At 30.9% G+C, this 12144-nt stretch overlaps 1 protein-coding gene across 4 annotated transcripts in view; it reads left to right on the top strand.

Moving 5' to 3' along the window:
- ACAP2 (ArfGAP with coiled-coil, ankyrin repeat and PH domains 2) overlaps positions 1-12144 on the top strand; it is a 138784-nt gene that overhangs the window by 77461 nt on the left and 49179 nt on the right. For all 4 annotated transcript variants that reach the window (XM_011381250.2, XM_011381241.2, XM_011381267.2 and 1 more), the window contains exons 5-7: positions 5172-5230; positions 6810-6993; positions 10217-10261. In XM_011381250.2, coding sequence (XP_011379552.1) covers positions 5172-5230; positions 6810-6993; positions 10217-10261 — 288 coding nt within the window. The remainder of the gene's footprint in view (positions 1-5171; positions 5231-6809; positions 6994-10216; positions 10262-12144) is intronic.

Consider the following 12144-nt stretch of genomic DNA (forward strand, 5'->3'; position numbering starts at 1 on the left):
GTAATTTGCTTTTACCATTGCTTTATTTAATAACTGATATATAAAGACCTTTAGGTTGAAAAATAATTTTGGGCTGTTGTGTTAGTCTTCTGAATGTAATAACTTTCTGTCACTATTTAATGAAAAAGTTGTCTATTATGGTTTAAATGTTCATTTTCTTAATAACTAATGATGCCAAGATTAATGGAAAGATTAATGAAACTAATCTTTTTATGTGTTTATTTGCCACCCACATATCTTTTAAAATGTATTATGGTTTAAATTTGCCTTTCTTAGTGCTAAGGATGCTAAGCATCTTTTTATGTGTTTGCTATCGATGTATCTTCTCTGATAAAATATCAGATCTTTTGCCCATTAAAAAAAATTGGGGTTCGTGTCTCATTATTTAGTTTGTAAGAGTTCTTTATATATTCCAGGTATGTCTTTTGTCAGATAAATGTTTTGCAGGTATTTTCTCTCAGGCTTTGGCTTGTCTTTTTCATTTTTGTAATAGTATCTTTTGAACATCAATAGTTTCTAATTTTGATGAAGTAAATTTATTGATTTTTTTCTGTTATTGTTTTTTTTTGTATGTGTTTTATTAAGAAATATTTGCCCAACCCAAGTTCACTAAGATTTTATTCTATGTTTAGTTTAGATCTGTGATTCACTCCAAGTTAATTTTTGTATATGTTGCATCGTAAGGGTCAAGGTTCATTTTTTTTTTTTTTTGGCATATTACTCTTTAATTGTTCCAGCACCGTTTGCTCAAAAATAATCTTTTCCATACATATTGTCACCTTTTGTTAAAAAAGTTGACCATATGCCTGAGTCATTTCTAGATTCTATTCTGTTTCATTGATCTTTTTGCCTATCTTTATTTCAGTACTACAACTGCACTGATTACTGTAGCTTTCATAAGAAGTCTTGACATTAGGTAGCATAGGTATTCCAACTTTTTTCTTTTTTTTTTCAGGATTGTTATGGCTATTCTAGGTCCTTTACATTTCTATATAAATTTCAAAATCAGGTTTTCAACTTCTATAAAAAGCCCTACTGGGATTTGGAATGGGATCGTATCAAATCTATTGATCAATTTGGTGAAAATTGACATCGTACTAATATTTAGTCTTCTAATCCATGTACACAGTATATCTCTCCATTTATTTAAGTTTTCACTGTACCAGTCTTGCATATCCTTTGTCAAATTCACCCCTGAGCATTTCTTATTTTTTAATGCTATTTTAAGTGGTATTGTTTTAAAAGTTCATAATTTCTAATTGGTCATTGCTGGTATGTAGAAATACCACTGGTTTTTGTATATTAACTTTGTTTCTGCAACCTTGCTAAATTCACTTATTAGTTCTAGTAGATTTTTTTGTAGATTCCATACTATATACTCAATCATACAGTCTGTGGATAAAAACAGTTTTATATTCTTCTTTTCTAATATGAGTGCTTTTTATTTCATTTTTCTTATTTGATTGAATTTCTAGGATTCAATGTACAATGTTATGTAGAAGTGATGGGAGCAAACACCCCTGTCTTGTTCTTCATTGTAAGGGAACAGTAGCCTTTCATGACTAAATATGATGTTAGCTGTAGGTTTTTCATATATGTCCTTTATTGGGTTGAGGAAGTACCTTTCTATTCCTGGATTCCTGAGAGCTTTTATTAGGAATGGATGTTGGGTTTCATCAGATGCTTTTTTTTGCATCCATCTAGATAGATGGTCATATGGTTTTTCTGTTTTAGTCTGGTAACATGGTGAACTATATTGATTGATTAAATTTTTAAAAATTTTTTATTTAAAAAATTTTTTCCCCTGTCTAATTCCCCCCCTCCCCTGCCCCACTTCCACCCCTGACCCATGGATGTTGCTATTTCCCCTTAAGAACTGGATCTCTGAAGGCAGGGCATCCCCTCCCACAAGCTTGCGGTGTGCACCCAGGGCCTGGTGCACCCTGGGGCCAGGCACACCCAGGGTATGGTCTGTGGCTTCACCTGGGCACGAACCCAGACCTTAAGCAGACGTGCTAACCACTACACTATGGAGCCACCCCCTGACTGATTTTTTAATATTAAATCAATCTTGCATTCCTTGGATAAATCCCAATTGGTATGATGTTTTGTACTTTTTATAAATTGTTATATATCGTTATAATGTATTCTTAAGAACTTTACGTAGCTTTATTTTCTTACCATGTCTTTGTCTGGTATTGTCCCTCATAAGAATTTTCTCATAGAATAATTTTCTGATAGAGTAGATTTGGAGGGTGGGGAGAGTTTGAGTAGAATTAGTATTTTTTCTTCCTTAAATGTTTGGTAGAATTCAGTAGTGAGGACATCTTTGTAGAGTTTTGTTTTAGGGAGATTTTTTCCTTTTATTTATGTACTTACTTTTGGAAGGTGACTTATTCTTTATTATTAGAAGTTGAAATAGTTTTACAATAAACATTAATATATTCACCTGCTAGATATGTTTACTTTATCACATATCTAATCATTTATCCTCCCTTCTGTCCATGCATCAGTCTATTATTGATGTATTTCAAAATAATTTATAGACAAGTGTATTCATTCCTAAATACATTCCCGTGCATAATTTGTGAGTTTAATATCTTTCACAGTTTTTCTTAATTTTTTTGAGGTACAATTTGAATACAGTTAGTTAAATGCATGTCTTAAGTGTATCATTTCATGAATTTTAATAAATGCATATTCTCATGTAACCCAAATCTCTTTTAAGATAAAAATCATTACCATTACTCAGAAAGTTTTCTCATACCTCTTCTCAGCCCCAACCCACACCCCCAAGGCAAGTACTATTTTGATTTTCTTCTATAACTAGTTTTGCTTGTTCTGTAACTTCATATAAACAGAATCATGAAGTATTCATGTGTGTGTGCTTATGTGTGTGTGTGTGTGTGTGTGTGTGTGAGAGAGAGACTTTTTTCACTCGATACAATTTTTGAGATTGGTCTATATTGTTACGTGTATTGTAGTGTAATTTAATTTCATTGAGGTCATATAACATATTTTATATGATGCCATACTCCCCTATTATATGATTAATTTTCATAAATGTTGTTAGTGTGCCTGAGAAGAATGGATATTTTCTTCTGTTGGTTTTATGTTCCTATATCTGTCGTTTTAATTAACCTCATTTGTCATGCTGTTTGTTTCTTAATTCTTTTAAAAATCTGGTGGTTCATACGTATATTGTTGTTCTTTGTATTTTGAAGTTATCTTAAAATTTGTAACAAAATTAATTCGTTGTGGTATACAGCTTTATGAGTTTTGACAAATCCATAGTTGGGTCTTCTCCCACAATCATGATGCAGTTCCATTAACTGTAAAAATTCCTTCATGTTACCCTGTTGTTAGTCAGCACTTCCTCCAACCCCCTATCTTTGGAAATTTCTGATTTATTTTTCACTCTTATAGTTTTGCTTTTTCCTAAATGTCATAAAAATAGAATCATATAGCTTGTAGCCTTTTAGATATGACTTATTTTACTTAGCAAAATGCATAGAGATTCATCTAAGTTTTTGCATGTTTTAATAGTCGTTGCTCTTTCTTGCTGAGTAGTATTCCATTGTATGGATATACCATAGTTTGATTTTCCAAACACATTTGGGTTGTTTACAGTTTTTGGCAATTAGGAATGAAACCATTATAAAAATTGATGTATAGATTTTGGTGTGAACATAAGTTTTCATTTCTCCTGGGCAAATACCTAGGAGTGGGGTTTCTAGGTTTTATATAAGTATAGTTTTAACTTTATGCAGTATGGGATGTTTTAAACTATAGAGTCTGTTTCTTTGATTCTGTTTAGGTTATTGGTTTTTTTCTTGAGTGAGCTTTGGTAATTTTTGTCTTTCAAAAAATTTACCCATCTCATCTGTTGAATTTATAGACATAAAATTGCTCCCCAACTCTCCTGGTTATCCTTTTTAGTGTATCTGCGGAATCTGTGGTGAAGTCACCTCTCTTCTTGACACTCGAAATTTGTGGCTTTTTTTTTTTTACCCCCTGATCACTTTGGCTGGAGGTTTGTTAATTTTATAGATCTTCTCAAATAACTAGCTATTGGCTTTATTGATTTTTGGCTATTAGTTTTGTTTTCTATTTAGCTGACTTTCACTTTGATCTTTATTATTTCTTCTTCCTTTGGGTCTAATATTTTGGATTTAACATAATACTGAAAAATTGGTTTTCTCTTTGGAAGTAAATTGATGGATTACAAAACCCTGTACTCAATTCAGATTTTGCCTGGATTTTTGTATGCACATGTGCACATCTGTGTGTGTGCATGTGTACGTGCGTGTGTGTGTGTGTGTCTGTGTGTGTGCGAGGGCACGTACGTTTTGGTATTTGGGTGAAAACATAAAGACTTTTGCCAGTAGCAAGATTTTGGAATGAAAATGGTATGTTTTTAATTAGTAGAAGATTAGAGGGTTTTCTTTTTGTTTTGAATATTGGTTTTTTTGCTTGTTCATCTGACTTCTGTTTGCTTCAAATTCTGAATGAGGTATATCTATGAATTATAAAAGTATTTAGAATTCCTGTGACAGGCCCTATGAAATTTACTGCACATAGAGCTATAAGCGTTAAATATGTAACATCATTTAAGTGGAACAAAATATTGTGAGGAATAAAATTTTATTTTTGTCTCTATTCTTAACAATCATTGAATCACAAGATCTGTATAATTTTACTTGAACTAAGAATGTAAAACCTTTAAATCCCCAGGTCTTCCCAAATGAATAATGTTTAGCAAAGATATAAGGCATTTCTGGAGTTGTTTTCATTTGGTGTGTTTCAGTATATGAGATTAAGAAATTTCTGTTGTAGATGGAGTGGTATTTGTATTACTCTTTTAGGTTGTCGTCCAAAGGCTCAATTAAAATCAAGGAAATAAATTGCTTTACTCTTTGAGAATTCTACTTAAATATTAAAGCAGATTTGATTTCCTCTGTAAATAGAAGTAATTTAATTTTTTAGATGAAATTGGTTTGAAAATCAGTTTCTTTTTAAAATGCTTATTTCTTATGGAGTCTTTAATAAGAAATATAGGTGTTATTAGAAATTGGAGTATTGATGGAAGGTTATGTTAATTATAGAACTACATGAAAATTATTTTCTTTGTTTACTTTTCTAATTGTTTAATGTTATATTTTATCTTTTAGATCCTATTTGACCAAACTCAGAGATCAATTAAGGCACAGCTTCAGAACTTTGTTAAAGAGTAAGTCAATTGCAGTGAAGAGAAAAGAAAAGCAGCTAGTTAATTATCACATCTGGGAGTTGATATCTTTGGGAAAAAATCATAGACCATGAATTACTGAAAATATTAGAGTTTTTGTTTATTTGTTTTGCTTTGTGAAATGTATATTACATTTCTTCTTGAATTTCTCCATAAGGAAATCAGGCTTCATGGCTTTCAGTGAATCATTTATACTATGAAATATGTGTTCAGGATACATAGTTAGATGTAATGACCTTTCAAAGTCAAAGCAAACCCCAAAAGTTGTTGAAATACTTATCAGTTATTTTAGTTGATATTAAATTTTCCATTGTCTCAATGTGGTATTTTCTTTGAAGAGAAAATAATGGGTTATAAGAGAATAAGTAATGAAAGAGCATATTTTTGGCTGCATACAAGCCTTTTGCGTCACATTCATCACATTTTATACGTGAAATAAAATGAACTGTTCAAATTGGTAAGTTTTCCTTTTTCACATGAATAGTTCAGTTTTTCTCTTAATTTCTTTCTGAGAATGTATAAAATTACAGATTAAGTTGATTATGATACGGTATTCAGGGTAAATTATAGACATTATAAGCTTTAAATAGTGGTAGATCACGTGAACATAATGCACTGCTGTTTTAGTAGGTTAGAATTGTCCTGGATGGAGGTGATATCTTGCAGATTCTTTATAGATGATTTTGTAATAGACTAACATTCAGAATGTCCTTATAGAATGTATACCTGAAAGTTAATGACTCTTACAAAGAGTTTAGTCTTTCTTAGATATACTTTATTATTTTAGGTATACTTTATTATTATATTATTTTAAAATCATTTGTCTTCACGTTATTTTGCCTATTTTCCTGGTAAAAAAAGTAAAAGCAAAGTGATGTGTTCTATAGTTACCTCAGATCATTAATGAATCAAAGGTTTCAAATTTTCAGACTATTTAAATGGATATTGTTACCTTTTATGGGTACAGCAATTTCTTTAGAAAACATAATATTATGAATGTGTATTTTAAGAACACTTTCATGTTGTTTGGACCAGTAGTTCTCTTCAACAAGAAACGAATGTTGTTTCTTAGAGTATGGTCTGTAGACCACCTATAACAGTAAAAACAAGGTGTGTCTTAAAAAAACCCTAGACTTCTAGGACTTATTCCAAAGACTAGTGGATTGTAATCTCTGGGAGGAGGAGCCTTGGAATTTATATTTTTAACAAGTTCTCTATGGTAATTCTTATGTATACTATTGCTTAAAATCATTTGGTTAATAATGGTACATGTTCCGGAATTTGTCTTTAGGAAAAAAATTAATGTTACTTTTATGTTTCTGTAATGTTAATGAGATAATTTATTTTCACTTCAAATTTATAGATTTAAGTAAGGAAATGTTAGCTGACTATATTGGGGATAATATGTAATTGAAAAACAATAGTTGTCAGAAGAGCTATTGAGTGTTATTGCACAGTGAATCAAATAAATAGGAACGTAAGAATTAAATTCTAAGTGTTATTTTGCTAAAGTTTTTGATTAAGAAAGTTTTACAAAAGTTGCTCTGTTATTATTTTTTAGAGATCTTAGAAAATTCAAAGATGCCAAAAAGCAATTTGAAAAAGTCAGTGAAGAAAAAGAAAATGCATTAGTAAAAAATGCTCAAGTACAAAGAAACAAACAGCATGAAGTTGAAGAAGCCACAAACATCCTGACAGCAACAAGAAAATGTTTTCGACACATAGCCCTAGACTACGTACTTCAGGTATATTTACTGTACATTTTCAAAATATGATTACTAAACATGTCATTACTTCTGAGTGAATACACTGAAAAGAATAAATAATACTTCTTTTTGAATTTAAAATTAAACCATGATCTTTTGTGAAAAAATTTCACTTGTTTGTATATCTGTCTGTGTATGCACATACTTGTATGTGGACGTGTATAACTTTGGTTCTGCCTCCCTCCCACCATTTCACTTAACATGTACTTCTCCCATTTTAAAATGTTGTAAAAAGAATTTTTAGTAGTTATAGTTTATTCTGTGGAGTTGCTATGTCAATTTAATTAATATTTGATTATCAGACATTTTTAGTGTTGCCAGTTTTACTGGGAATAATGAAAATATAATTTTCAATAGTTGTAACATCTTTGTATACAGATCTTTTGCCACATTTCTGATTATTTCTTTAGAGTGGATTCTTAGAGGTACCTAGGCTCACCAAATTGCCAATTGAAAAATATTTCAAGAAATAGTGTTCTCATACTTGCATTAGGTGCTGCTTTTTAAAACTAGAGATCAGTGTTTCATAAGTTGCCTGGTGATCTGGTGCAGTGTATAATTGAAACTCATTTGAATGTGATAAGTCTCTAAAGGAATTTGAGAGAAATGAAAAATGAAGGCACATATTATATATTATTTCACATGTACATTATGTGTTCCTACAGATCATGGAGTTTAAAGCTTAAATGCTCTAAAGCTTAGGGAATTATCTTTTCTAAATCTCCTTTTATAAAATAGCAGTGAGTCCCTAGATATTATTGACCTGATGATCAGAGTGCTTCTTTAAAAAAACCATAAGTAACCATATAAGTTAGTGATTAAAAACTACTTAGATAATTTTGTAAAACAGTAGAAAATCACTTTAAGATTTTTTTCTATGAAATCCCCGTTCAGTAAGTGGGAAGTTGAAATTTAAAAAACAAAGTATGCTTTGTTCATTAATGAAAGGCTTCTAGAATGGAGTAGTCTGTATTTCTTGTCTCCTGTTACCTACCTCATATTTGTACCACTTCCTGTTGTATAGAAGTGCGCAATTAGAGAATTAGATCAGATATTCTCTTCATTCTCATCTACTGTATCTAACAACCAAAACTACCTTGAGAAGTTCTATATACCCCTTAAACCTGTTCTTTCACAACCTTGCTGCAGCTGTAATGCCAATCCTTATTGTTTCTTATCTAGAGTATTAAGATGTTCTCATGTAATTGGTCTTTTCTCGCATTACTTTACTTGCCCGGTTACTAACTCATTCTCTGTTCTGTGGTCAGAGTTACTTCTCCAGGCAAGATAAATCATTCTTGCCTCTGTTGCCTCTGTCCTGCGATAATATTGTCATTCACATTTCTATTGGAGCACTTATCCCATTTATTGTAATTATTTATTTATATGTCTTTTCTGCTCCTAGATCGTATCCCTTCCCTGTAGTCTAGTGCTTGGAAAATAGATAGGTAATAAATGGTTTCTGAAAGAATGAATGACTTAATTTAAAATTTTATTTGGGGAGGGAGAATTCAGTAAAATATTCATTATTTTCAAACTTATATATTATAAATTATCCATTTCTTTGGTGTCCATCCAATAGTTTTAAGTTAAGACCCTCACCTCCCCCATAACTATTTGTTTGATTTTTCTGATGACAACTGTTGTGCCAATTTATTATATGGCCACAGTGTTTACTTTAGAGAATAAATATTCAGATTTATAAAGTTTGTAATACTTTAGCTTCTCTAAGTATTTGAATTTCTTTTCTTTTATTTTATTTTTTAAAGTAAATGCTGTTTTTCATTGCCAGACAGGGAAAAAACAAAACAAAACAGAATGGAGTGACATTCTTTTAACAATTTTCGAAGTTTGAATAATAGGTTATCTGCAGCTTCTGATTTTACTTGAGCATTTGAAAGTTAATATTTTAGTTCTCGAATCTGAATAGGCTTTGAAACAGACACAGAGAAGAAAGCAGTGCTTAGTTAAGCCAAGTTATTTGGATTTTTCTCGATCTGTTTTATTTTCTGATCAGTGCTTTAAAATTATCTTGTAAAGCAACAGGCAGAATATTCAGTGAGAAGGACATGTTAAAAGGCAGATATTCTGTTATCTTTTGACAACAGTAGCAAAGAGTGAATGATTCCTGTATAAACATTTTATTTTATTAAGTTGATATATAATAACAGACAAAAATACAGTGTTTGTTATGAATTTCTAGAGTTGAGAGAGATACCACAAAAGGCAAATTTCATAATTTACTGATCTTTTTTAGTAAGCTTAGTCTAATTAAAATATTTAAGATCTATTAATTTATTTAACAAATATTTATTCGGTGTTTACTGTGTTTCACTAGGGAAGTACAGTTGGGAATAAGTAAGACCCTCATCTCACAGAGCTTACACTTCAGCTGGAGAAAGACTTAAATAAGGAAATATAAAATAGTTTTGACTGATATGAAGAAAATAAATAGGGTTGATGTACTAGAGAGCACATGTGGGTCTACTTTAGACCTTTGTCAGGAGATAGTATTTAATCTGGGACCTGATTGATAAGAGCCTTGTGATCATCTGGGCAGAAAATAATGATAAGCCAGAATAACTAGTATGAAGGCATTGAGATGGGAGTAGTCTTGGGTCGTGGTTGGAACACAGAAAAGGGGAAAGTAGTAGAAAACTAGGTTGGAGTGATAGGCAAAAGCCATATCACAAAGGGCCTTGAAGGCTATGGCAGGGATTTGGAAGGTTTTAAGCTAGAACATGATCGCTCTGGTTGCTGAATGGATTGTAGAGAGTAGGGTGGAAACAGACTAGTTCATAGACTATTGCAGCAGTCTAGAAGAGATATGATTGTGGTTGGTGGTTGTGGCAAAAGTGTATGTATATTTTGAAGGGTCTTGATGAGCAACTGGTAAGGAGGGTGGGAAAAGATGGAATTCTAAAATTCAAATATCTATCAAAGTGATAGTTTTATTACTATAATATTATGATTTAAACACAGCCAGTTTTTCTTTGAGGTCAAAAATAGATGAGAATTTCATTCGTGTGTTTGCCTTAACTGTTTTCACAAAAAGTAGGTCAAAGGATGAAAAACTTGAACTTTGTTATTTACTTTTCTGGAAAAATGTTAAACCATATAATGAGCAACTTTTACAGTATGGCAGTATGGATTAGTTTTTAAAATAATGCATAGATGATTAACCAAGTGTATTTTCCCTCAGATAAATGTCCTTCAATCAAAAAGGAGATCAGAAATCCTAAAATCAGTAAGATTTTTATCAAAATAATGTTTTAAATATTTTAACATGAAACTGAATGTACATGTTTAAAGAGGCATGATATATACAAATGTGTGTGTGTGTATATGTATATGTGTATGTGTATATTTATTTATTCCAGGTCCATAATTAATCTTATTTTCTTGTATTTATATGTGAACCATTTTTTGTTTCCTTCATTTTATAGTTATTTATGTGTGTCTCATTTATTAATATACTATGAGCTCCTTAATTAGACATTTAATATTTGAGACTGAAATCTTATATTACTAGTATTTAGAGAATTTTTTCCCTAGGTTTGTTGATGATGTATCAGCTTTTTGATTTGTTCTTTGGTGTGTAGCTGGAAAACAAATGGGATGAAAATTGCGAATCACTTTCTTTTTCCCCGAGCGCTACACCCATGTTGACGTTGATTTTTTTTTCCTGTTTTCTCTCTTAAAGTTAACAAGGCAGGGAATGGTAGTGGTATGACATTACGTTCTTTTTTATTTTGAGAACCTTAGAAATAATTTTTCCTCTCTGACTTTGTTCACTGAAACTATTTTTTTTTCCTGAAAGAGTATGCTTAAATTGCTCTTGATCCTTGTTCCTACCTAGCTTTTTCCTAAATTCTCTTTATATTTATGTTATTTCTTATTAGATAAGTACATTATACTTTCTGTTTACCTCCTTTTCCAGATTGAGAGTAATGTATGTTAACTGTAGAAAATTGGAAAATAAAACACATGAAGAAAAAATTAAAAATACATAAATCCTTCTACCAAGGGAGAACCTCTATTAATATCTTGGTTTATATCTTTGTTTTTTTTCTCTCTTTCTGTGTGTGTGTATTTATGTATGTATGTATATGTGTGTATGGAAATATGCATATGTACTTTTTAAAATTGCATTAATTTTGTTTTCAAGGAATATAGGAATCATTCCTGTATACTGTTTTATAACTTTCTTTATTCACAAATACACTCCAAAAATATTTTTATTTAATGATGACTTTGTAGCTAGGTAGAACTCTACCTCGTGAATTTACTAAGGGTGGGCAAACTTCTTTTTTGAAGGACTAGATAGTAAATATGTTAGGTTTTATGGGCTATATGGTCTGTGTCACAACTACTCAGCTGTGCTGTTTGTAATGCAAAAGCAACCATAAACAATACATAAATAAATGGCATGGCTGTGTTCCAATAAAACTTTTTTATGTACATGGAAATTTGAATTTCATGTAATTTTGAATGTGCCATGAATTTCATGTCTTTTCATTTTTCTTTCAACCATTTCAAAATGTAAAAACTGTTGTTAGCTTATAGGCCATCGAAAAACATATGGTAGTTACCAGAGGGGAGGGAGAAGGGGGGAGGGGGAAAAATGTTAAAAAAAACAAATGATAGAGCTGGATATAGTTTGTTGGTCATAGGTTGGTGACCTTGAATATACTGTAAATTAACTTCACCCATTAATGCAATTTTATGTTTTTGACATTAAAGTATAGCATTATGAAAATTCTAATGAATGTGATTACTTCTGTAGGATAGATTTAGACAAGATTACTTAGTCTAAATGGTATAAGCATTTATTAAAAGTTTTAAAAAATTTCGTCAAATTTCAAAGGTTACATATTTCCACTAGTAGGGTGTCTGAATGAACAATTTTCACATTTTCCCAAAACCGGGTCTTAGTTTCCCCAACTCTACTCACAATTTGTTAGATGATATTATCTGATTGTTTAATTTTGCATTTATTTAATACAAAATTTTTTTTTCCATATATTATTTTGTATAATTGTGTTCCCTATTTATGTCCTTTGTCTCTTTTTCTGTTGGAGTGTTAATTTTTTTCATACTGATTTGTAACATCTCTTATGTATTAAGACT

The sequence above is a fragment of the Pteropus vampyrus genome, unplaced genomic scaffold, assembly GCF_000151845.1.
Source record: "Pteropus vampyrus isolate Shadow unplaced genomic scaffold, Pvam_2.0 Scaffold14, whole genome shotgun sequence".
Taxonomy (NCBI): domain Eukaryota; kingdom Metazoa; phylum Chordata; class Mammalia; order Chiroptera; family Pteropodidae; genus Pteropus; species Pteropus vampyrus.